This window comes from Canis aureus, chromosome 32 (genome assembly GCF_053574225.1).
Source record: "Canis aureus isolate CA01 chromosome 32, VMU_Caureus_v.1.0, whole genome shotgun sequence".
Lineage (NCBI taxonomy): Eukaryota > Metazoa > Chordata > Mammalia > Carnivora > Canidae > Canis > Canis aureus.
The window spans coordinates 44298667-44320962 of record NC_135642.1 but is presented as its reverse complement, the minus strand read 5'-3'; the positions used below and the strand labels follow the sequence as shown (position 1 = coordinate 44320962).

Genomic DNA, 22296 nt, shown 5'->3' with positions numbered 1-22296 from the left:
AATGGGCACTAAAATTATTTATTTTGACTAATGCAAATAATGTTGCTATGAACAAAGAGTATAGGATCTTTACAAGGTAGTGCTTTCGTTTCTTTTGGATATATACCCAGAGGTGGAATTGCTGGATCATATGGCAGTTTTAATTTTTTGAGGAAACCCCATACTGTTTTCCATAGTGGTTGTAACAATTTACATTCCCACCAACAATGTACCCAGGTACTGTTTCCTCTACATTCTAACATTTTTTCAATCTCTTGTCTATTTGATGACAACCACTCTGACAGATGTGAAAGGTGATATCTCACTGAGATTTTGATTAATGATGTTGTGTACCTTTTTAGGTATCTGAGACTAGCTGGATATCATTTTTGGAAAAATATTTATTCAGATCCTCTGCCCATTTTTTAAATTATATTGCTTCTTTTTTGCTATAGAGTTGCATGACTTCTTTATATGTTTTGGATATTATTAACCCTAATCACATATGATTTGCAAGTATTTTCTCCCATTCTGTAGGCTACCTCTTCATTTTGTTGGTTTCCTTCGCTATGTGGAGCTCCTTAATTTGATGTAGTACCACTTGCTTTTTGCTTCTGTTACCTTTGCCTTTGGTGTCAAATCCAAAAAATCACTGCCAAGAGATATCTCTTTGAGGTGATGAAGATAATTGACTGTGACTATGGTACTACATATGTGTGACTATACTAAAGATAGATGAATTGTATATTTTTTAATTGTATATTTTAAATGGATGAATTGTATATGAGCTGAATCTTAACAAAGATGGTATAAAAATTAATATGAAAAAAATTAATAGGAAAAAAGTAGGCTGATTTCTGAAACTTATTCCTGAAAAACTGAAAACTTACATCACTGTGCAAACTACTTTTCTGATTGGGTATCAAGATCATACCACCACATGAGTCACTAATGGGAAGGGATTTTATTTCAAGGGGAAAAAAATTCCTTACAAAATGCACATCCTCCTGAGAATGTTAACTCACTATTCTATTTTTAAAAATATAATGACTGTGTTAGTATTGTATTTTATATTTTAAAATAAAGATAAGACAGACCTGTAATCTTTTATTTCAAAGGTCTGGACTTGGAAATCTCCAAGGGGAAAGTATGTTTAAATTTATTTTGTACTTTTTTAACTTTTTATTACAAAGATACCCAAACATGCAATATAGGAAAAATAGTCTTATGAGCCCCATGTTCCAATCATCCGCTTATTATCAACATTCTGATGCTGTTATTTCATCTAGTCCCCCTTCCCCATTGTTTTTCTGAAAGGTTTTAAAACAAATTCTAGACATCATTATCATTTCTGTAAATACTCAGTATGTGTCTTTAGAAGGATTTTTTTTAAATATAAAAATATCATTATGGCAAACAAAATTAATATTATACCTTAAATCATACACTATCCAAGTTGTAATCAATTTTCATCCATATTAAACTTTAAAAAATTTAGCATGTTAAACCCACTAGTCTTTTTTTTCTTTCAAGATTTTATTTAAATTGAAATTAATTAACATATCCTGTAGTATTAGTTTCAGGGGTAGAATTTAGTTGCATACAACACCCAGTGTTCATTATCTTACTTTATTTTTCCTTCCTTTCCCTAAGTCCATCCATTTTGTTTCTTAAATTCCACATACGAGTGAAATCATATGATTTCTTGTCTTTCTCTGACTTGTCTTTCTCTGACTTATTTCACTTAGCATAATACACTCTAGTTCCATCCACATTGTTGCAAAAGGCAAGATTTCATTTTTTTGATGTAATATTCCGTTATACACACACACACACACACACACACACACACAATCTTCTTTATCCATTTATCAGTGGATAGACATTTGTCTTTTAAATATATATATATATATATATATATATATATATATATAAATAAGAGGGGTCGCCATGGTTACCACCACATCCATTATCCTGCTGAAGCACAACTTTTCTGAGGAGGAGACCTGTGAAGGCTGCACTAATGCAGTCAGGTGCTCAACAAGCTAGGAGGAATTGAGCTTGACATTGACCTGCCCAACAAGAAGCTTTGCATCAAATCTGAGCATAGTGTAAACACTCTGCTGGAGACCCTGGGGAAAAGAGGAAAGGCTATTTCCTACTTCACCCCTAGTAACAAGGACCTGAACCCCTGGACCCAAGATGGACCAAAGAGAACAGGACACTTATCCTCTCCTGACTTCCAGACAGACTTGGGGCCTGGCAGTCCTGATCAGCAATGGGAGTTCCTGCAGAGACCCTCTCTTGCACTGCTGCTCCCTAGCTTCCCTGCAATAAAATTGAGCCACTTTTGTTGGGGAAGTGAGGATAATATATATAAAAATATAAAATGAACCTTATAAAACTCATAGATATCAAAAGAAAAAAATTATGTATGAAATTAAGTTTAACAAAAAATTTTAGTTTCCACTTAATTTAACTGGCTCACCCTTAGGAGCAGTATGATTAATAACTTTACTTTTTAAAGGAAGAAAAACACCACCACTTTCAAAGCTTTCTTATAGAAAGAAATACTGCTTAACACTTGGACATAGTCCATAACCAAAATGATGGCCAACACAAATACTATCATGTAAAAAAAAGAAAAAGTGAAATAACTGAAGCAAATCAAAGAGGAATGCTTATCAAAATAGAAACTAACACAGATCTCTTAGACACTAAGAAAATAGCTATGAACAAATTACACTTTTAAGGAAACTTCAGTAAAAACTATATTGAAAAATCATTCCCATAATGAAGAACACTAGTTGAGAATGGCAAATCATGCAATTAACCTGTCAGAGAGCTTCGAAATACTTAGAATAATCTTGTAGGTACACTAAACTCAAAATCGTATTTCATATCATAGTTTTTACACTCCAGAATTAAAATCACTTATCACTATATCACTTATCACTATATTTAATTCACTATCACTTATCACTTATCACTTATCACTATATTTAATTCACTAATATTCTGCTTACTATTTATCAATGTTCAAGAAAAATGGTTTCTATTATAATATCCATCTAAGGTTTTGATATTAAGGTTACGCTGGCATCATAAAACAAAATCCACCTTTTTATTCTCAGTAAGAGTTTCTATCTGATTAATGTTGTTTTTATCTTAGAAGTGTGAAAGAATTCACAGTGAAGCCACCTTGACCAGGAAATTTCTTTATGGAAAAATTTTAATTATAGACGCAGATTTTTAAAAAATATTTACTAAATTTCTCCAGGATTTTCTAATTCCTGCTATGAAAGTTTGGTTTCCTCGTGTTTTTCAAGAAATTTGTCACTTTCTCCTGTTTCTAAATTAAGTCTATTATATTGTTCCTCATATACTCTTATTATGTTAGTATCTATGGGATCTCTATCCATGCTCTTACCCTTATTATCTTAACGTCCATGGGATCTCTACCCATACCCTTATTTCATACCTGGTAGTATGCTTTGTCTCTTTTTTTTTCATGATTGGTATTAGAAGTCTATTAATTTTATTAGCTTATTCAAATAATTATCTTTTGGCTCTGTTGACTTTCTCAGTTCTCACCTGCATATTCCCCTTCTTTCTTATATTTCTAGGGTTTAACTTGTTCTTTTCTAATTTCCAGAGACAGGTTTTCTTCTTTTCTAATATATGCAATTGAAGCTAGAAATTTTCCTCAAAGCACAGCATTACCTTAAACCCACATGATTTTAAATGTTAATTTTCACTGAATTCCCATTTGGTAATTTTCATTATGATTTTATCTCTGACTAATGGATTATTCAGAAATACATTTGTAAATTCCAAAACCTTGAGAATTATATGGCTATCTTTTAAAATTCATTTCTAACTTAATTCCACTGTATTCAGGAAGACAAAATGAATTTAATCATCTAACATTTTCCGAAATTTGTTTAATGGCTCAGCATGTGTCAATTTGGTAAATGTTCCATGGGTACTTGGATATATATCTGGACTTAACAGTTACTACCATGACAGTAGCCTATATCAAAATTAACCTCTTCATGCCAAACACAACGATAAAAGCTATACAAACTATATAACTGAATTGTCTAAAGATACTGGAAAGCAACCAAATAGGTGGGATTTGAGGAACTACAATTCCTGAGAAAAGGGAAGGATAACATGAGATCTACATTCACCCCAGAAGTTTTCCCTGAAGACATTTCAAATTCACAATGCCGGTGAAGTGAGTCCTTGCAGAAACCAGCAGTCCTGTCTGGCTGAGACAGATATTGCAGCTCAATGAGTCTAAAACAACTGAGACTTCAAGGGCAAAAATCATGGAGAGGCAGGAACTGCAGGAAAGTAAGCCCAAAAAATCTGTATTTAACCTTCCCTTAGGAGTCTACTAAGCCTGCATACACACGGCAAGACTCCAAGATACCCAGCAAAGAGCAGCAGCTGGGATGCTAATGAGTTAAGCAGATATTATAGCAACTGTAGAGTGCTGAGGAATTAAGAAATGTAGTAGTCGTGGTAAACACCGCAGATTTTCAGTTAAGACGCAAAAGGAATAAGGACAAAACTGAAACATATCAATTTTAATAAAACCTCAAACCAACCCTTAAAGAATTAAGGTGACCTGCTTAAACACTACCTCCTTGCTGGAAGAAAAAAACAATATTTTTGAAAGGAGCCTCTATAATTTTAAATACACCAGTTAAACATTCAATTAAATATTATGAGGCAGGCATGCTAAAAACAAACAAAAACAGGGTCAAATAACTAAAAACTCCCCAAAAAATGTTTTTAACATTTAATAACTAAAAACTCCCCAAAAAATGTTTTTAAAGAAACAAACCAACAGGTAGTTTATTTTACTTTTCACATACAGACTTTTCAAACTAGTTATTATTAATATAGCTAAGACAATGTGGATAGGATACACAGATTAGTGGACTAGAAGACATGTTAGTAAAAAGGTTTCTAGGTTAAAAAAAAAAAAGGTTTCCGGTTGAAGCATCAAAAGAAAAAAAAATGGAAAAGAATAAGCATATTTTTACACATATCCATTATGTCAAGATCATTAATGACTTTGTTCACATATCTTACATCTTGATTTTTGTTTGCTTATACTACCAATTTTGAGACAGTTATATTAAAATCTCCTAGTATGAGTATAGATTTTTTCATTTTTCCTTCTGATTATGTCAGTTTTTGCTTTATTATCTTAAAGATGTGTGACATACATATAAATTTGGACTTCTTTTCCAATTCTGCTGAAATACACCTTTATTTTCTTTTAAGATCCTATTTATTTGGGATCCCTGAGTGGCTCAGCGGTTTAGCGCCTGCCTTAGGCCGAGGGTGTGATCCTGGAGTCCCGGGATCGAGTCCCGCGTTGGGCTCCCTGTGAGGAGCCTGCTTTTCCCTCTGCCTATGTCTCTGCCTCTCTCTCTCTCTCTCTCTCTCTCTCTGTCTCTCATAAATAAATAAAATCTTTTTTAAAAATCTAAAAAAAAAAAAGGTCTCCCTCTTCAACTAAATCAACAGAAGTAGTTGGAAGAAGAATGGACCCTCTATCTAACCAAACTCAGCCAGACAAATTAAATCAGTGTTTTTGAGCAAGGATTAAAGCTGTTACAAGGGTTGCCTAATCACTTTCTGTTCCCACCACCAATGAGCATCCTCCTCCACGACTGTGACCCCATATACAAGGGCACCTGGCTAAGACAGTAAATAAGAGCTAAGATCCTGCCGGGCTCCACCCACCAAGCCGAGTTTATTGATGTATGGCTGTATCTACCCAGACAATGTGACTCCTTTTTCTTGTATCAATTGTACCAAGGCACCTTGTATGGGCTAGAGGCAGTTCTGATCGTTCTTCTACTATATTCCTGTCCTACCCAGGATTATATTCCTGTCCTACCCAGGATTATATTCCTCACCTCAGATGGACTGAAGATTCTCATGAACACATTAGGCTTATTGTAAAAGATGCGATATTTGACACAAAATGAAATTAATTTCATAGGTAAACTCCAAATATTACTATAGATATGAATTATGTTTATGTGTGTTTATATACATATAAATATAGTTACATGGATACACATTTCTATATATCAGAAGTTAGCACAACTTAAACTTAGTAAATGTTTAAAATAAAAAATAAAATAAATAAAAATTAAAAAATTATAAATAAAAAAATTACGCTGGATTTCTATATAAAAATACTATATGAAGGAAATTTTGTTTTACATTAGACAATCAGTTTTGGTTTTTTATATTCTAAGTTCAGACATTTTTGAGTTAAGAGAGAAAAGAAAATGCCTATGTTCCCATAAGAGATCTGGTTATCTGCTATATTCTTGTTGTCATTACTTCTATTTTTGATTAATAAGAATCATAGTCTCTGGTTGTTCCTTCATGGTACCCATCCTCCCCCTTGTATCAGGATTTCTTTTCCCAAATCAAGACTGATACTATCCAATCTCTTCTTAAAATTTCTTCCTATGATCTCTGCTTTTCCATTGTATACTCCAGGTTTTATATAATAAAGTACAAACACCACTGGTGTCAAAGTCCATGAAGGAAATTCTTATGTGATAAACAGGCCCTCAGAATAACAGTCCAATTTATTTGTGCCCTTTAATTATTTTGATGATATAGAAAACAAATGTGTAAGCAAAGATAAACAGAGTATCATTGTAGTACCAAAATAATATTCAAATATTAATGACATTAAGTGGTGACATTGTATTGCCTAGAGAATGAATTAGTGATCAGTTTTTCTCTACTTTAAGTCAAAAGACTCATAAAGGATCTTATAAATGAACTGACAAAAGAATGATTCTCTTAAAGTTTACACCGGGCAAACCTGAGACTAGAATGATCTGCCTAAGCTTTTATACAGTTTCTAAGATTATCTTATTATTTTAAGGTCATTTTAAGGTACATTAATATTATATAAACTCTATATGCTTCCCCCTGTCTACTACATAAAAAGATTGATTCAAAGTCACTTGCCATTTTGGGGGCACCTGGGTGGCATAGTCAGTTGTGCCTGACTCTTGACTTAGGCTCAGGTCATGATCTCAGAATTGTGAGATCAAACTCCACTTCAGGCTCGTGCTGGGCATGGAACCTGCTTAAGATTCTCTCTCTCTCTCTCTCTCTCTCTCTCTTTCTCCTTCTGCCCTTCCCCCTCCATTAAAAAAAAAGTCACTTGCCATTTTTGCGAGAAGTCTTCTGCACTGTCATTGGTGGGCACGACTGAGCAGATGCTACATCTGAAGCAGCAGGAGAGCCTGTATGATGAGCCTTTACCTTGTCAGCCCAGCTGACACCTGTATGAGCCAGACGGGGAGCAGTCACTGTGCCAGATGAACTCCTATGAAGAAAGTTCCACATTAATAAATCAAACATAAAAGTTAAAAATTTTTTTAATTTAAGTATATACTTAATATTATTCTGGTCTCTATTTACTTCTGATTTTTCTGTTACTTCCTTCCTCTACTAAATTTCAGCTAAGGTTCTTCTTTTTCCAGTTCCTTGTGGTGTAATGTTATTTATTTCAACTATTTTTCTTTTTTTTTTTTTTAATTTTTATTTATTTATGATAGTCACACAGAGAGAGTGAGAGAGGCAGAGACACAGGCAGAGGGAGAAGCAGGCTCCATGCACCGGGAGCCCGACGTGGGATTCGATCCTGGGTCTCCAGGATCGCGCCCTGGGCCTCCAGGATCGCGCCCTGGGCCAAAGGCAGGCGCCAAACCGCTGCACCACCCAGGGATCCCTCAACTATATTTCCTAATACAAGCATTGATAGCCTAAATTTCACTCTAACATCTGCTTTTGTCACATCCCATAGGTTTTAGAATATTGTGTTTTCTTTCTTTTTTTGAGATATATTTTGATTTGCTGTTTGATTTCTTATTTGGCCCACTGCCTGTGCAGCAGTGTGTTAATACTTATATACTAAGAATTTAATATTTACATTGTAAAAAATAAAAAATTTGAAAAAGTGAAAAAATATATACTATGAAATATGCAGCCAATAAAAGAAATGGAATATGCATGAAAAAAAAAAAGAACTTGGAATGTTTCCAAATAAAAAAGCAGTGTGACATTTTATTCCCCACTAGTTTGGTTATATAAAAGTCACTTTTTAATCACTGATATTTACAATATGATTAAATATACTTAACAAATTCAAACTTAACTTTCAAAAAAAGTTAAAATCTTAAATATATAATTAATATATAGATTTACTTTAAATATCTTGTCTGTGTGTATATCCACATATACAGAGTACTATATTACCATAGCAATTTAAATCAAATATAGTCATAAATTTATGTTGGTCTAATACTTCATTAACCTAAAATAGTATAATATATGGAAACGGGGATAATATAAAAACTCTCACTCAGTTTAAAAGAAAACTTCAGTTAAATGGGGAACCGTAAAAGATATACAAATATGCCTTAAACATTTTAATTTAAAACTCCTATCTTTTAATAGTATAAATGTGCATTAATTTGTCAATTTTTGACATTGACATTATCAAAACAGGCTTTTTTCTTCTTGTACATTTCTTACATGAACCACGACCACAAGTATAATGCATCATTGGCAACATCCAATTTTGATTTCTTTAAAATGAAGTGAGAATTTAGTGACACCTATTAAACATTCCAAGTATATAAACTCCTCAACTTTAACAATATTTTCCTCAATCTTTCACATCCACTCCTCACGTGATAGCAAAATTTTAAGTCACCTTTATCTATCTTTCTTTCTTTTCTTTCTATCTAAGAATTTGTCTAAGTTTTCACAAAAACAGTAAACTTATATTTAACTGGTTTACTTAATATTTAAATTCTGAGTTAAAATGATAAAGACAATTTGAAATAAACAAGCAGGATGACCACATATTCTAAGTAAACACTTAACCAGTAAGAGAAAAATGAGTAGATACATTAAACGTAGCCTATGAACCACAATTTTTCAGCACACTGAAAAAAATGTAGGTTTTACAATGATGATAAATACCATTTAATCTAACAATATGATTAGATGAAGATCAACACAAGAACTTTAACCATGCATGCATTAAAGGCTTCCAATGTTAAAACAAAACATGTAATATACAACATTCTAAAAACACAGATCAATAGAATACATTATATAAGTACATCCCTTAAAATGGTGCTTAAATATACAAATATTCGGTTTTGTTTGCTTATGTATCTTTCTCCTATTCTACTAAAGTGCAATTATTTTAAGGTTCCAAAGTCCATCAACCTTCACCAAACGCAATACTATCCAATAATCTCTGTTGAAAGCAAAATTTTGGCTCTACTCAGTAAGCTTACTGAGCTCTAAGTGCGAGGTACAATGTTAGGTGCTTGCGATGCAGAAGATAGGACAAAGATACTGCATTAAAGATCAGAGTATAAGTACAAAAAAAGAAACATTAAAAAAGGTTGTAATACACTGCAAATGTAATAATAATACAAGTAGCTGCAGGGTTCAGTAACGAGATGAAAATGACTATGGCATGTCAGGGAGGGGATAAAAAGCAGTTAAGAAAGGTTAGGTTTTAACACAGGAAAGAGAATTGACCAAACTACTTACCACCCCTCCTATTACACATCCAATGTTAACACTTACTCTAAAGAATTAAGAGTCCAAACAAAACTTTGTCTTAAAAACAAATTTCCCCAGGGACATTTTCAGGAAAACAACAGTGATGACTGTTTAACATTATCAGAGGTGGTAATAACATTTAGGGCACACAAGGGGCTGACCAAAAACTTGAAAGAAAATCTGGAGAGTGGAATGGCACAGGAGGCTTTGAAAAGCTCCTACATGTGCCTGGAAATCAAGAAGGCCACATTTATGTACAGAGTTCTGTGCATGCTCTGGAAAGTTCTGAGAATGCCCTAACATCTCACTTGTGATTAAGCCTGAGGCTCTGAGGAAGCAGGAAGTGAATGCCAGAGCACTGAAGGTAGGTACAACACATACACAGAACCAGACAAGACCTAGGACATTTGTTAATTCAAGATATTTAAGACACCTCTGTCAAATCAAGCAGAAACTTTAGTAACTACACATGACAAAGAAAACAGACTTCAGAAAACTAGTTCAAGAGAGTTCTTGAACAAACAGTACCAGTATCACTGCCACCAAACAGCCACAACAACAAATCCTAAAGAGGTAGCAATCTGATCTCCAAAGCTGCCACCATTATTTAAAATATCCAATTACGGAGGCAGCCCAGGTGGCTCAGCAGTTTAGAGCCGCCTTCAGCCCAGGGCCTAATCCTGGAGACCCAGGATCAAGTTCCACGTTAGGCTCCCTGCATGGAGCCGGCTTCTCCCTCTGCCTGTGTCTCTGCCTCTCTCTCCCTCTCTCTCTCTGTCTCTCATGAATAAATAAATAAAATCTTTTTTAAAATAAATAAATAAAAATAAAATAAAATATCCAGTTACAATAAAAAAAACTCACAAGACATACAAATAAAGAGGATGGTATGATCCATTCATACACACCTAAAAAAAGAGTAATTGAAACTGTCCTCAAGGAAACCAAGACACTGGGCTTAATAGACTTTAAATCAGGTACTATAATTATCTTCAAAGAATACTGAAGAACAAAAGAAAATTGTGTCTAAAAAACTAAAGTATGCAAAAAAAATGCTTCACCAACTATAGTATCAATAAAGAGAAAGTAAATAAAAAAGTACTACAAAGATATTCTGGAGTTGAAAAATATAGTAACTGCAATGAAAAATTCACCAGAGAGACTCAACAGCAGATTTGAGCCAGCAAAATAAAGAATAGGCAACCTTGAAAAGAGGACAATTAAGATTATCTGAGAAACAGGATGAAAAAAGAATGCATAATAATGAATAGAGTCTCAAAGACCTGTGGAATACTGTCACAAGTACCAACATAGGTAAAGTGGGATTCCCAGGAAAGAGAAAGGTGCAAAAAGGATATCTGCAGAAATGGACAAAAACTTCCCATATTTGATGAAAAACAATCATCTATACATCCAAAAAGTCCAATGAACTTCAAAAATAGAATATACTCAGAAGTCGACACCTAGATACATCACAAACTACCCAAAGACAAAGAGAAAATCATGAAAGCAGCAAGAGATAAGTGAGGCATTTCAAAATGGATCCCTAGCAAGAGTGACAAATGCTTTCTCATCAGAAACCATTAAGTCAAAAAAAAAAAAAAAAAGAGAGAGAGAGAGAAACCATTAAGTCAGAAGGAAGCCTGGATGGTGCAGTCAGTCAAGTATCCAACTCTTGGTTTCAGCTCAGGTCATGATCTCAGTCATGAGATCAAGCCCCAAGTCCGACTCTGTGCTCAGCACAGAGTCTGCTTGGGATTCTCACTCTGCCCTTCCCACCGTTCTCTCCCTCCCTCGCTCTCTCTCAAAAAATAAATCTTTAAAAAAAATTAAAAATTTAAAACATAAAGAAGGAGGTGAGAGGACATATTCAAAGTTGGAAAGAAAAAGACTTTCAACCAAGAATTCTATCTACTACAAAGTTATCCTTCAAAACTGAAGGACAAATTAATATATTCTCAGAAAAACAAAAACCGAGAAAAACTGTCAGTAGCAGACCTGCCCAACAAGATTCTAAAGGGAGTCCTTCAGGCCAAAACGAGAGGACACTAAACAATAACTTGAATCCACATGAAGATATAAGGACCACTAATAAAAATAACTACATAGGTAATACAAAATAATTTCTAAATGTATTTTTTGTTTATAACTTTTTTCTATCTGATTTAAAATATAACTGCATTAAAACAATAATTATAAAACTGCACTGATGGGATTACAATGCATAAAGATAAAATTTTCATGACAGTAATACAGTTTATGATATATATTTAGATCTTTTGTTGTAAAAGAAATTGTCAGTTCATGTTACGAATCATTTAGTATGAATATGTTTATGGGTTTTAATTTTTGGATCCTAATTATAGTTGATATTACATTTCCTAAAAGTTAAACTTTACTGTCCTGGATTTCTTTTAACTTTTTAATCAAATAATTTTGAATTCATACACAAACATATACAAGTTTTTTTTTTATACTAGTATATCAGTTTTATTATCCACAGAAAATAATTTACTGTAATGCAAGCCTTAGCAGGCTTTTTTGCATTCATCTCACCCAAAATTTAAGCTTCTTCGAGCATTTGATGTTACACTTATTCTATCTGTCGATGGACTTGGAATCACATGACGTCCCGGAGACATCTTCTTCACCTCCCAAGCCAAAGAAGTTGGTCTGTCAATTCAAGACATATGAGATTAAATCAACAGAGAAAAAAAAGAAAAACCTAATCTTTTCTTTTGGTTGCTAGTGGGTGAAAACATAATCAGGTCACAATTTTTCCCTAGAGCACTGTTCACCAGAAAGTTACCATATTACCCAGGAAGCTACATAGATGATGCATGGTCTGGGATTTTTCATCCACAGCACAGCAACATAACCCTACTTATCTAAAAAGGCCACGAGTTTACAAAGACATGACATATCATGCTTATATTTTAAAAGCCTCCACCTAAAAACATATTAAAAAGACAACGGTACTAATTCAGGCTACTTCTACAACTCAACCTGTGCCGTCCTGGAAAACCAAGTGTGTAGAAGAGAGATCAAGAAGAAAAACAGTTGTGAGAGTTAAATGAAGAACACACAGGAAAATCTGAAGTCTCCTTTCCTCTACATGAGAGTGGGAGTATAAACATTTCCTTGTTCTTTGCTGGGAAAGCCTAGTTCTCCTTCATTGGCCCCAGAACCTTGACAGGATGTTCAAAATGTTTTTCTCAAGCAGCATTTTCTCTATGCCTAATGGCCTCAGGTGACCCTCCATAACTCCCTCAGAATCTCCCTCCCTATTACTCTCCATTCAATCAGTGGCTGTGATTTTTTTCCTCACATTTAGAAGTGGTATTTGTTGGGGCACCCACATGGTTCAATTAAACATTCAACTCTTGATTTTGGCTTGGGTCATGATCTCAGCTCAGCATGGAGCCTGCTTGAGATTCTCTCTCCCCCTCTTCTCTGCCCCTCCTCAAACTCTCTCTCTCTCTAAAAACAAAGTGACATTTCTTGTTAGAAAATTCAGTCAGATAAAAGATTATCCAAATAAAGTCTAAAGCTTTTGACAATTATCAAATCACCTTTCAGAAAGCTTGTGACAAATTATAGTTCTACCAAATGAAAAGTGCCCATTTACCTTCAAACTTGCCAACAGTGATGATCTTGTTTTAAAAATTTTAATGGCTTGTGAAAAATATGGCACTGGTTGCAAAGTCTAAAATAATTACTACCTGGCACTTTACAGGAAAAGTTTGCTGACTCCTATGCTAGAATTTCAGTCTTGTTAGGAATGCTTCTTCTTTTTAAAAAACATTTATTTATTTATTTATTTAGGAGTAGGGGAAGAGCACAAATGGGGGGGGGGCACAGAGGGGGAGGAGGGTGGAGAGAATATCTCAAGTCACGAGTTCTTTTTCATACAGAAATTTTGATAACAGTATCTTTTAATTGATTAGCAAATTATGTTTGTTTTTAAAATTATATATTTTTATTATCATTACTAGTGAGGCTGAACTTTTTTTACCAGCCATTTAAATGTCTTCTTTTGGGGGGGGGGGGTGCCTGAGTGGTTCCATGGGTTCAGTGTCCAACTCTTGATTTCAGCTCAAGTCATAATCTCAGGGTACTGAGACTGAACTCCGAGTCGGGCTCCATGCCTTCTGTAGTGCCTGCTTCTCTCCCTCTCCTTCTGCCCCTCCTCCTGCTTGTACACACCCTCTTTCTCAAACAAATAAATCTTTTAAAATTTACCCCAAAGGTACAGATGCAGTAAAACGCCAGGACACCTGCACCTTGATGTTTATAGCAACAATGTCCACAATAGCCAAACTGTGGAAGGAGCCTCGACGTCCATCAAAAGATGAATGGATAAAGAAGTTGTGGTCTACGTATATACAATGGAATATTCCTCAGCCATTAGAAACGACAAATACCCACCATTTGCTTCAACGTGGACGGAACTGGAGGGTATTATGCTGAGTGAAGTAAGTCAATCAGAGAAGGACAAATATTATATGGTCTCATTCATTTGGGGAATATAAAAAATAGTGAAAGGGAATAAAGGGGAAAGGAGAGAAAATGAGTGAAAATATCAGTGAGGATGACAGAAGACGAGAGACTCCTAACTCTGGGAAACGAACAAGGGGTAGTGGAAGGGGAGGTGGGCGGGGGGTTGGGGTAACTGGGTGATGGGCACTGAGGGGGGCACTTGACGGGATGAGCACTGGGTGTTATACTACATGTTGGCAAATTGAACTCCAATAAAAAAATAAAATAAAAAATAAAATTTTTAAAAATGTATAAAATAAAAAATAAATTTCTTCTTTGGGATTTGTGTGTTGGTATCTTTTGCAACATTTTCTAATTGATTTGAAATCATTTACTACTACTATTATTATTACTATAATGGCTACATATCCTTAGCATAGATGACATAACTTTAAATTTTAATTTTTTTATATAGAAAGGCATATTTTATTCCTATGAAATCAAGCCTATTAATGCTTTTCCTTTGTGGTTTCTGCCTTTGTCTTGTAAAGCACTTACCCATAATAAAAATATATAAGTATTTATCTATATTTTCTTTTCTATGTACAATTGCAGTTTTTACATGTGAATCTCAAATGAAACTCTTTTTTAAGATTTTATTTATTTATTTGAGAGAGAGAGAGAGAGGCAGAGACACAGGCAGAGGGAGAAGCAGGCTCCATGCAGGAAGCCCGACGTGGGACTCAATCTCGGGTCTCCAGGATCATGCCCTGGGCTGAAGGTGGTGCTAAACTGCTAAGCCATGGGGACTGCCCTCAAATGAAAAATTTTTTAAAGATTTTATTTATTTATTTGAGGGAGAGAGGGAGGGAGCACAAGCAGGGTAGGGCCAAACGGAGAAGCAGACTCCTTGCAGAGCAGGGAGCCCAACACAAGGCTCAATTCCAGGCCCCTGGGATCATTACCTGAGCTGAAGGCACTTAATGGACTAGGCCACCCAGACACCCCTCAAATGAATTTTGATGCATGAGTTGAGGAATGTAAGATGAATAATGCCACCTACAGGGAATTTAAGGTTGCCTTCTAGATCTAGGGAGCTGTCTCAAGAAGCAAAGAGTAGATAATAAGCTGATAACTGGTTAAGATAAACAGAGATGTCTCAGGTATATTTCTGAACCATGGTACTAGGACAGACTTAACTTTGGACTTGGCCTCAGAATCTTTCTTAATACAATTCTCAACACACCCATCACTACCTGATTGGAATTTATAAGCAAGCAAAAAAAAAAAAAAAAAAAATCTAGCTTTTTCTGTATTGGTAGTTATAGACCCTTTTGGATATAAGAAACAAACTCAATCAAGTTAAATTTAAATAGAAAAAGAAAAAATAGGGATCCCTGGGTGGCGCAGCGGTTTGGCGCCTGACTTTGGCCCAGGGCGCGATCCTGGAGACCCGGGATCGAGTCCCACGTCGGGCTCTCGGTGCATGGAGCCTGCTTCTGCCTCTGCCTGTGTCTCTGCCTCTCTCCCTTTCTCTCTCTGTGACTATCATAAATAAATTAAAAAAGAAATTTAAAAAAAAAAAAAAAAGAAAAGAAAAAGAAAAAATATTTCTCTAAGGATATAAACTATATAAGGTCAAGGACATCCAAAGTAATGAGCACCGGGTATTATATGCAACTAATGAATCACTAAATCCTACCTCTGACACTAAAAGAAGAAGAGACAAAAAATATAAAATTAAAATAAATAAAATAAAATAAAATAAAATAATAAAATTAAAATAAAATAAAATAAAATAAAATAAATAAAATAAAATAAAATAAAATAAAATAAAATAAAATAAAATAAAATAAAATAAGAAGAGACGAAACAAAACAAAGGAAACAGATGGCTATGAGGGGGGAGTGAAGAGGTGAAATAGGTGAAGGGGAATAAGGTATACTATTATGATGAGCATGGAGTAATGTATATAATTGCTGAATCACTATATTGCACACCTGAAACTGATATAACACTGTGTGTTAATTACACTGGAATTTAAAAACATTTTTTTTCATTATGAGAAACAAAAATGTTAAAAGGATCAACGTATGATTTTCCTGGATTCGGTTTTCTGGGTACCAAGCCTTCCTAGATTTGTCTCTTGAGATTCTTTCACTCTCCTGGTTCCCCATGGGGCTGATACAGATAGGGACAAAAAACATGTTCTGTACTGGACGATTCCATTTACAGAAATTTAACTACAATTAAATCCAAGGGAAAGAGGCAATATAGGCCTGTTTTCTCTGAGTCAAAAGTATGATTATAGCTTCATGTGACTTGGCCTAGTCCACAAAGGCTCAGGTTTCACTTATAAGCTTAACTGAATAATAAATTGTTCCTCTGCCTTTTGCACATAACCGAAGTAACACTAAGTCTAGTTGATCACCTATCTCTGGAATATCTCTCAACTCTCCTTGTTGCTACTACTCCAGTCTGAGTAGCCATAATCTATAAACTATATTGCTGCACCTTATCTTCCCACATTACAGCCAGGAAGATCTTTTAAAATCATAAATTTGATATGTAACTTCCTTACTTAAAAATCTTTTATGGCTCAAAATAAAGTCTAAAGTTTTTACAATATCCACAGAGCCCTACATATTCTAGTCCCAGCCGACTTCTCTAGCCTTACCTCATGCTACTTTTCCCCTTGTTCTCTCCATTCCAGTCCCATTAAACTCTAAATTCCTTGACTATACTGTACTCTCTTCTACTTCCAGGTTATCACATATACTACTGCCCCTACATGAGGTTACTCTTTTATTCTCTGTCATGCCAACTCCTACTTGATATTTCTGTCTCATTTAAATATGACCTCCTTGGGGAAGCCTTCCTGGATTCAGCAAATTGGTTGGTTAATGATGCTTTTTATATTCCCAAAGTATTTTAGGATGACTGTATTTTGATGACACTTTGTACACTGATAATTACTGAACATCAATTTTTCCCATAAATGCACTATATACCTCATCAGGACAGGGGCTGTGTCTGTTTCCTTCTCCACAACAGTCCTAGAGCTTGTGCATAGGCTCAGATATTGTGCAGTGATTTCAAACGAAGGATTCTTGAAACAAATAAACATGGCGGGGGGGGGGGGGGGGTAGGGCCGGGGGAAGAGGCAAACCATAAAACAGACTCTATAAACTATAGAGAACAAACTGAGGGTTGCTAGAGGGAAGCTAGGTAGGGGGATGGGTTAAATGAATGATAAGTATTAAGGAGGGCACTTGTGATGAGCACTGGGTATTCTATGTAAGTGATGAATCACTAAATTCTACTCCTGAAGGGGCACCTGGGTGGCTGAGTTGGTTAAGTATCTACCTTCGCTCAGGTCATGATCCCAGGGTCCTGGGATCAAGCCCTGCAAAGGGCTCCCTGCTCCACAGGGGGCCTGCTTCTCCGCTCCCTCTGCCTGCTACTCCCCCATACTTGTGTGCTCTGTCTCTGTCCAATAAATAAAATCTTTAAATAAAATAAAATAAATAATAAAGTCTACTCCTGAAATTAACACTACACTATATGTTAACTAAATAAATTTAAATAAAAACTTGAAACAAAAAAAAAATGTTTCTAAAATAACTTTGATCTCGCATTACTCCCCAATCAAAAATCATCTATTTTTCTCATTGCCTATTACCTTAAGAAAAAACACTATCCCTTTCCCTAACTTATTTTCCCTTCACACATGCTCTGTACTTCAATAGCTGTCTTAACTTACTATCTTCATCTAAAAGGCCAACCACTTGTTTAAATCCATCACATCTTTAAACGTCTCTTCTACATCTTCCATGAAATCTTTCCTGAACTATCCTATACAAAAGAAGATGATCCTGTCCTACTCTAACACCTGCAATATTTTTTTGTGTGATAAGTTCTATTTTATCCCACCCTTAGACTACAAAGTCATGAGAGTAGTAAATAATATCCTATTCAGCAATTAAATCTCTGTGCTAGATAAAAGTGTCCTGCACTAGTATTTGTAACTGAACTGAATGAGAAATACAGATCCCAACTTGCAGATCTGTACAAGTTCCAAGTTAAACTTAGGTCAAGTTCATCGTCAGTTTCAATTGCTGCTTTTCAAAGTGCTGGCTGCTATAAAGACCAGAGTTCATTACCTGCTTTGAGCATCTGTCTTCTCTAGCTTTTCCTGAAGTTGAATCCAGTCAATCAATGCTTTGAAATCTCTTACATAGTTATCCAGCATCATTAGCACCTCCTAATTAAAACAAACAACAATCATTAAATTCCATTCTGAGAAAAGTTTTAAGAACAAACTTTAGACTCAAGGACTTGGGAATTAATAATTTTTACATTATACGCCTCATTGAGAAAGCAACAAAACCTACTGAACTATTAGTTTTTTGTATGTATCTTGTTTTATTTTTACTCTCACTGTGCAGGAAGAAGTTAGTAAAGCTGAGAGTTTAGAGGTCAAGAGATGGTACTGATAAGCCTTCTCAAGATCCCCCTCAAATGACCATTCTTTTAACCTTTTATTATTAAGTTTGATAAAAAGTAAAACGCATTAAACAAATGTACAGATTAATTATTCCAAAGCAAAAACCCATGCATCAAACCACCCAGAAAAATGCTAATTTCCAAAAGGTACCTGGCACTGCCTCCTAATCACTACTCTAATCTTGCTCCAAGGCAACCACTGCTTTGACTTCTGATAGATTAATATTACCTGACTTTGAAATTCATGTAAATGAAATCAAGGTATTTATTATTTTGTGACTTTTTGTTCTTTTGTTTACTAGGTTTCACCCATATTGCAGAATGAACCTGCAATTCATTTACTGTCATTCTCTAAGGTCACTACTGAAGAGTATTTTATTGAAAGCATATTTATTCAATCTACAGTTCAAGAACATTGAGATGATTTTCAAATTATATGCTGTTATTTATGTACATGTCCTCTGCATGTATGTATGCATTTCTGTTGAGAATAAGCCCAAGAATGGCATTCTGAGTCACAGGATGAGCATATGTTCTACTCTAATATATAATACCAAACTGTTTTCTGAAATAGTTGCCCTCCCCACCAGCAGTGTATATGAGTTCTCCTTGCTCCACTCCCTCAAAACTACACTTGGTATTGTCCATTTGGGGTTTTATTTTTAACCTGAGCCATTCTGGTTGATGGTTTTGTAATGGCTTCGTTTTTAATATACTTTTCTAAAACTACTATGATTTTTCAGCCCTTTTTCATATGCTTATTAGCCATCCTCATTTTGTGAAGTACCTAATTCAAGACTTGAGCCCAAGTGCCTATTAAACACTCTTGCCTTTTTCTTTTTGATAGGAAGGGGTTCCTTACATCTTTTGGATATGAGCCCTTTTTTTTGGTTATATGTGTTGCACACATATACTTGCCTTTTCACTCTCCTAATGGAATAGAATCTTCTGATGAACATAAATTCCTAATTTCAAGGTAGTCTAGCTTCTGACTCTTTTATCTAAAACTGAGACTATTTGGGTCCTTTTTAAGCAATTATTTTCCTCCACAGGTCAAGAAGATATTCCCCAACATTCTCTTTTAGAGCATAGGTCTTTTTCTGGAGTTTCTCCTCTGTTATATTGGTCTGTTTATTCTTGTACCAATATCAAACTAACTTACACTGCTGTAGCTCTAAAATAAAACTCAAGGGGCGCTTGGGTGGCTCAGTCAGTTAAATGACAAACTCTTGATTTCAGCTCAGGTCATGATCTCAGAGTTGTGAGGCCAAGCCCGTATCAGGCTTGGCGCTGGGTGTGGAGCCTGCTTAAGATTGCCTCTCCCAACTCTTAATCGTAGGAAACAAATTGAGGGCCACTGCAAAGGAGGGGAGTGAAGGGATGGGGTAGGTAGGTAGGTGATGGATATCAAGGAGGGCATGTGATGTAATGAGCACTGGGTTTTACATAAGACTGATGAGTCACTGACATCTACCTCTGAAAACAATAATACATTATATGTACTACCCAGTAGAGTAAATCTTCCAACCATATCTTTGACTGCAGGGTGGCTTAGGCTAATGCTAGCTCTTCACATTTCCATAAAAATTTAGAATCAGTTTGTCATTTCCCAGGAGGAAAACTTGGAATTTTATTTGCAATTGCATTGATTCTATAGATCAACTAAAGGAAAACTGACATTTTAAAAATATTGTCTTTTCTATCCTAGAAAGAAATGTATATAAACCTGTATGTACTTGTATTTTATTCAACGTCTTTCAAAATGTATGAGTTTCCTGCGTAGAGGTTTTGTACTTTTTTTTGCACATTTTTTATTAGCTTTAGCCCTAAGAATAAATGATACTTGCTTTAAAATTTATTTTTCATTTTCTGTTACTGTTGATTTTATATTTTGAACTTATATTCAGCAATTTTAACTAATTCAATTATCTAATAATTTCTCTTTAGATTCTTCTAGATTTTCTAAATATAAAATGTAAATATGTCATCCGTCAATAATGACATTTTTCTTTCTTCCTTTCCAAGCCTTATATACTTTATATATTTTTCATAGTTTCCTGTGTTGGCTAGCATCATCAGTACAATGTTGAATACAAATAAAGACTTTGTCTCATTTCCAATTTCAGAAGAAAAGTTCTCAACATTTCACCATTAAGTATGATGTTACATAGGTCTTTTGGAAGATTCCTTTTTTTTTTTTTTTAAGATTTTTTATTTATTCATTTGAGAGACAAAGAGAGAGCCCCAGTAGGAGGAGAGCCAGAGGGAGAGGGAAAAGGAGACCACCCTCTCCTCCAGCAAAGCTGGGAGCCTGATCATGACCCAAGCAGAAGGCAGACACCTAACCAACTGAGCCACCCAAAAAACCCTAGAAGGTTTCGGGGTTTTTTTTGGGGGGGGCGTTTTTTAAAGATTTTATTTATTTATTCATGAAAGACACAGAGAGAGAGAGGCAGAGAGAGAGGCAGAGGGAGAAGCAGGCTCCATGCAAGGAGCCTGATGTGGGACTCAATCCCGGGACTCCAGGATCACGCCCTGGGCCAAAGGCAGGCGCTAAACCACTGAGCCACCCAGAGATTCCGGAGCCCTGGAAGTTTATATCAGTAACAATGTTCCCTTTTATTCTCAGTTTGCTAGTTTTATCATGAATAGGTCCTAAATTTCATGAAATATTTTTCCTACATCTATTAGGACAATCATATGATTTTTTCATCTTTATCATATAAACATTGCAGTACTAGAATGAACTTAACTTACTGTAATGTATTGCCTGATATCTGAATCACCAGATTTAATATATCAGTATTTGGATATCTGTACTCCTGAGTGGTCTATATTTTCTTTTCTCATAAAAGCTTTGGTTATCAAGGTTATCCTGAAAAAAGTTCTCTCTTTTTCTATGTTCTGCAAAAGTTTGCATAATACTGGCATTCTTTTTCAGTTTCTTTTGTTAAGATATTCACACACCATAAAACTTATCATTTAAAATTGTACAATCTGGTTGGTCACTTTTAGTACATACTCAGCATTGTGTAACTTTCTAATTCCAGAACGTTGGCATTATCCCAAAAAGAGACCCAGGCCCATTAATAGTCACTCCCCACCTTCCTCTCTCTCCAACCCTTGGAAACCACTAATCTACTTTGTCTCTACGGATTAGCCAGTTCTGGACATTTGAAATAAACAGAATCATATAGAATACGGCCTCTTGTGGCTGGAATTTTTTACTTAATGTTTTCAAAGTTCATTCACCTAATAGTATATATCTATACTTCACTAGTTTTTATGACTAAATAACTTCATAAGTAAACACAGTTTTTATTCATTTATCAGTTGATGGATATTTGGCCTGTTTTCCACTTTTCCCCCCATTATGAATAACGCTGCTATGAACACTCATGTACAAGTTTCTCTATGAACATATGTTTCTAATTCTCTTGGGATTTACTAAGTTGTGGATTTACTAAGTCATATAGTAACTCTAAATTTAACGTAAACTACCAAAACTTTTTCAACAAAAGTTACACCATTTTACATTCTGACTAGCAATATATAGGCACATCTCATTTGATTGTGCTTTGTTTTATTGCAGTTAGGAGATGCCACGTTTTTTACAAATTGAAGGTTTGTGGCAATCCTGCATTGAACAAGTCTATCTGTATCATCTTAACAGTGTTTGCTCAC

At 35.0% G+C, this 22296-nt stretch overlaps 1 protein-coding gene across 8 annotated transcripts in view; it reads right to left on the bottom strand.

Moving 5' to 3' along the window:
- The window catches only part of SCAPER (S-phase cyclin A associated protein in the ER), a 421844-nt gene that overhangs the window by 335531 nt on the left and 64017 nt on the right, over nucleotides 1–22296 (bottom strand). For all 8 annotated transcript variants that reach the window (XM_077882048.1, XM_077882050.1, XM_077882046.1 and 5 more), the window contains 3 exons: nucleotides 18270–18370; nucleotides 12184–12300; nucleotides 7206–7366 (listed from right to left, as the gene is read on the bottom strand). In XM_077882048.1, coding sequence (XP_077738174.1) covers nucleotides 7206–7366; nucleotides 12184–12300; nucleotides 18270–18370 — 379 coding nt within the window. The remainder of the gene's footprint in view (nucleotides 1–7205; nucleotides 7367–12183; nucleotides 12301–18269; nucleotides 18371–22296) is intronic.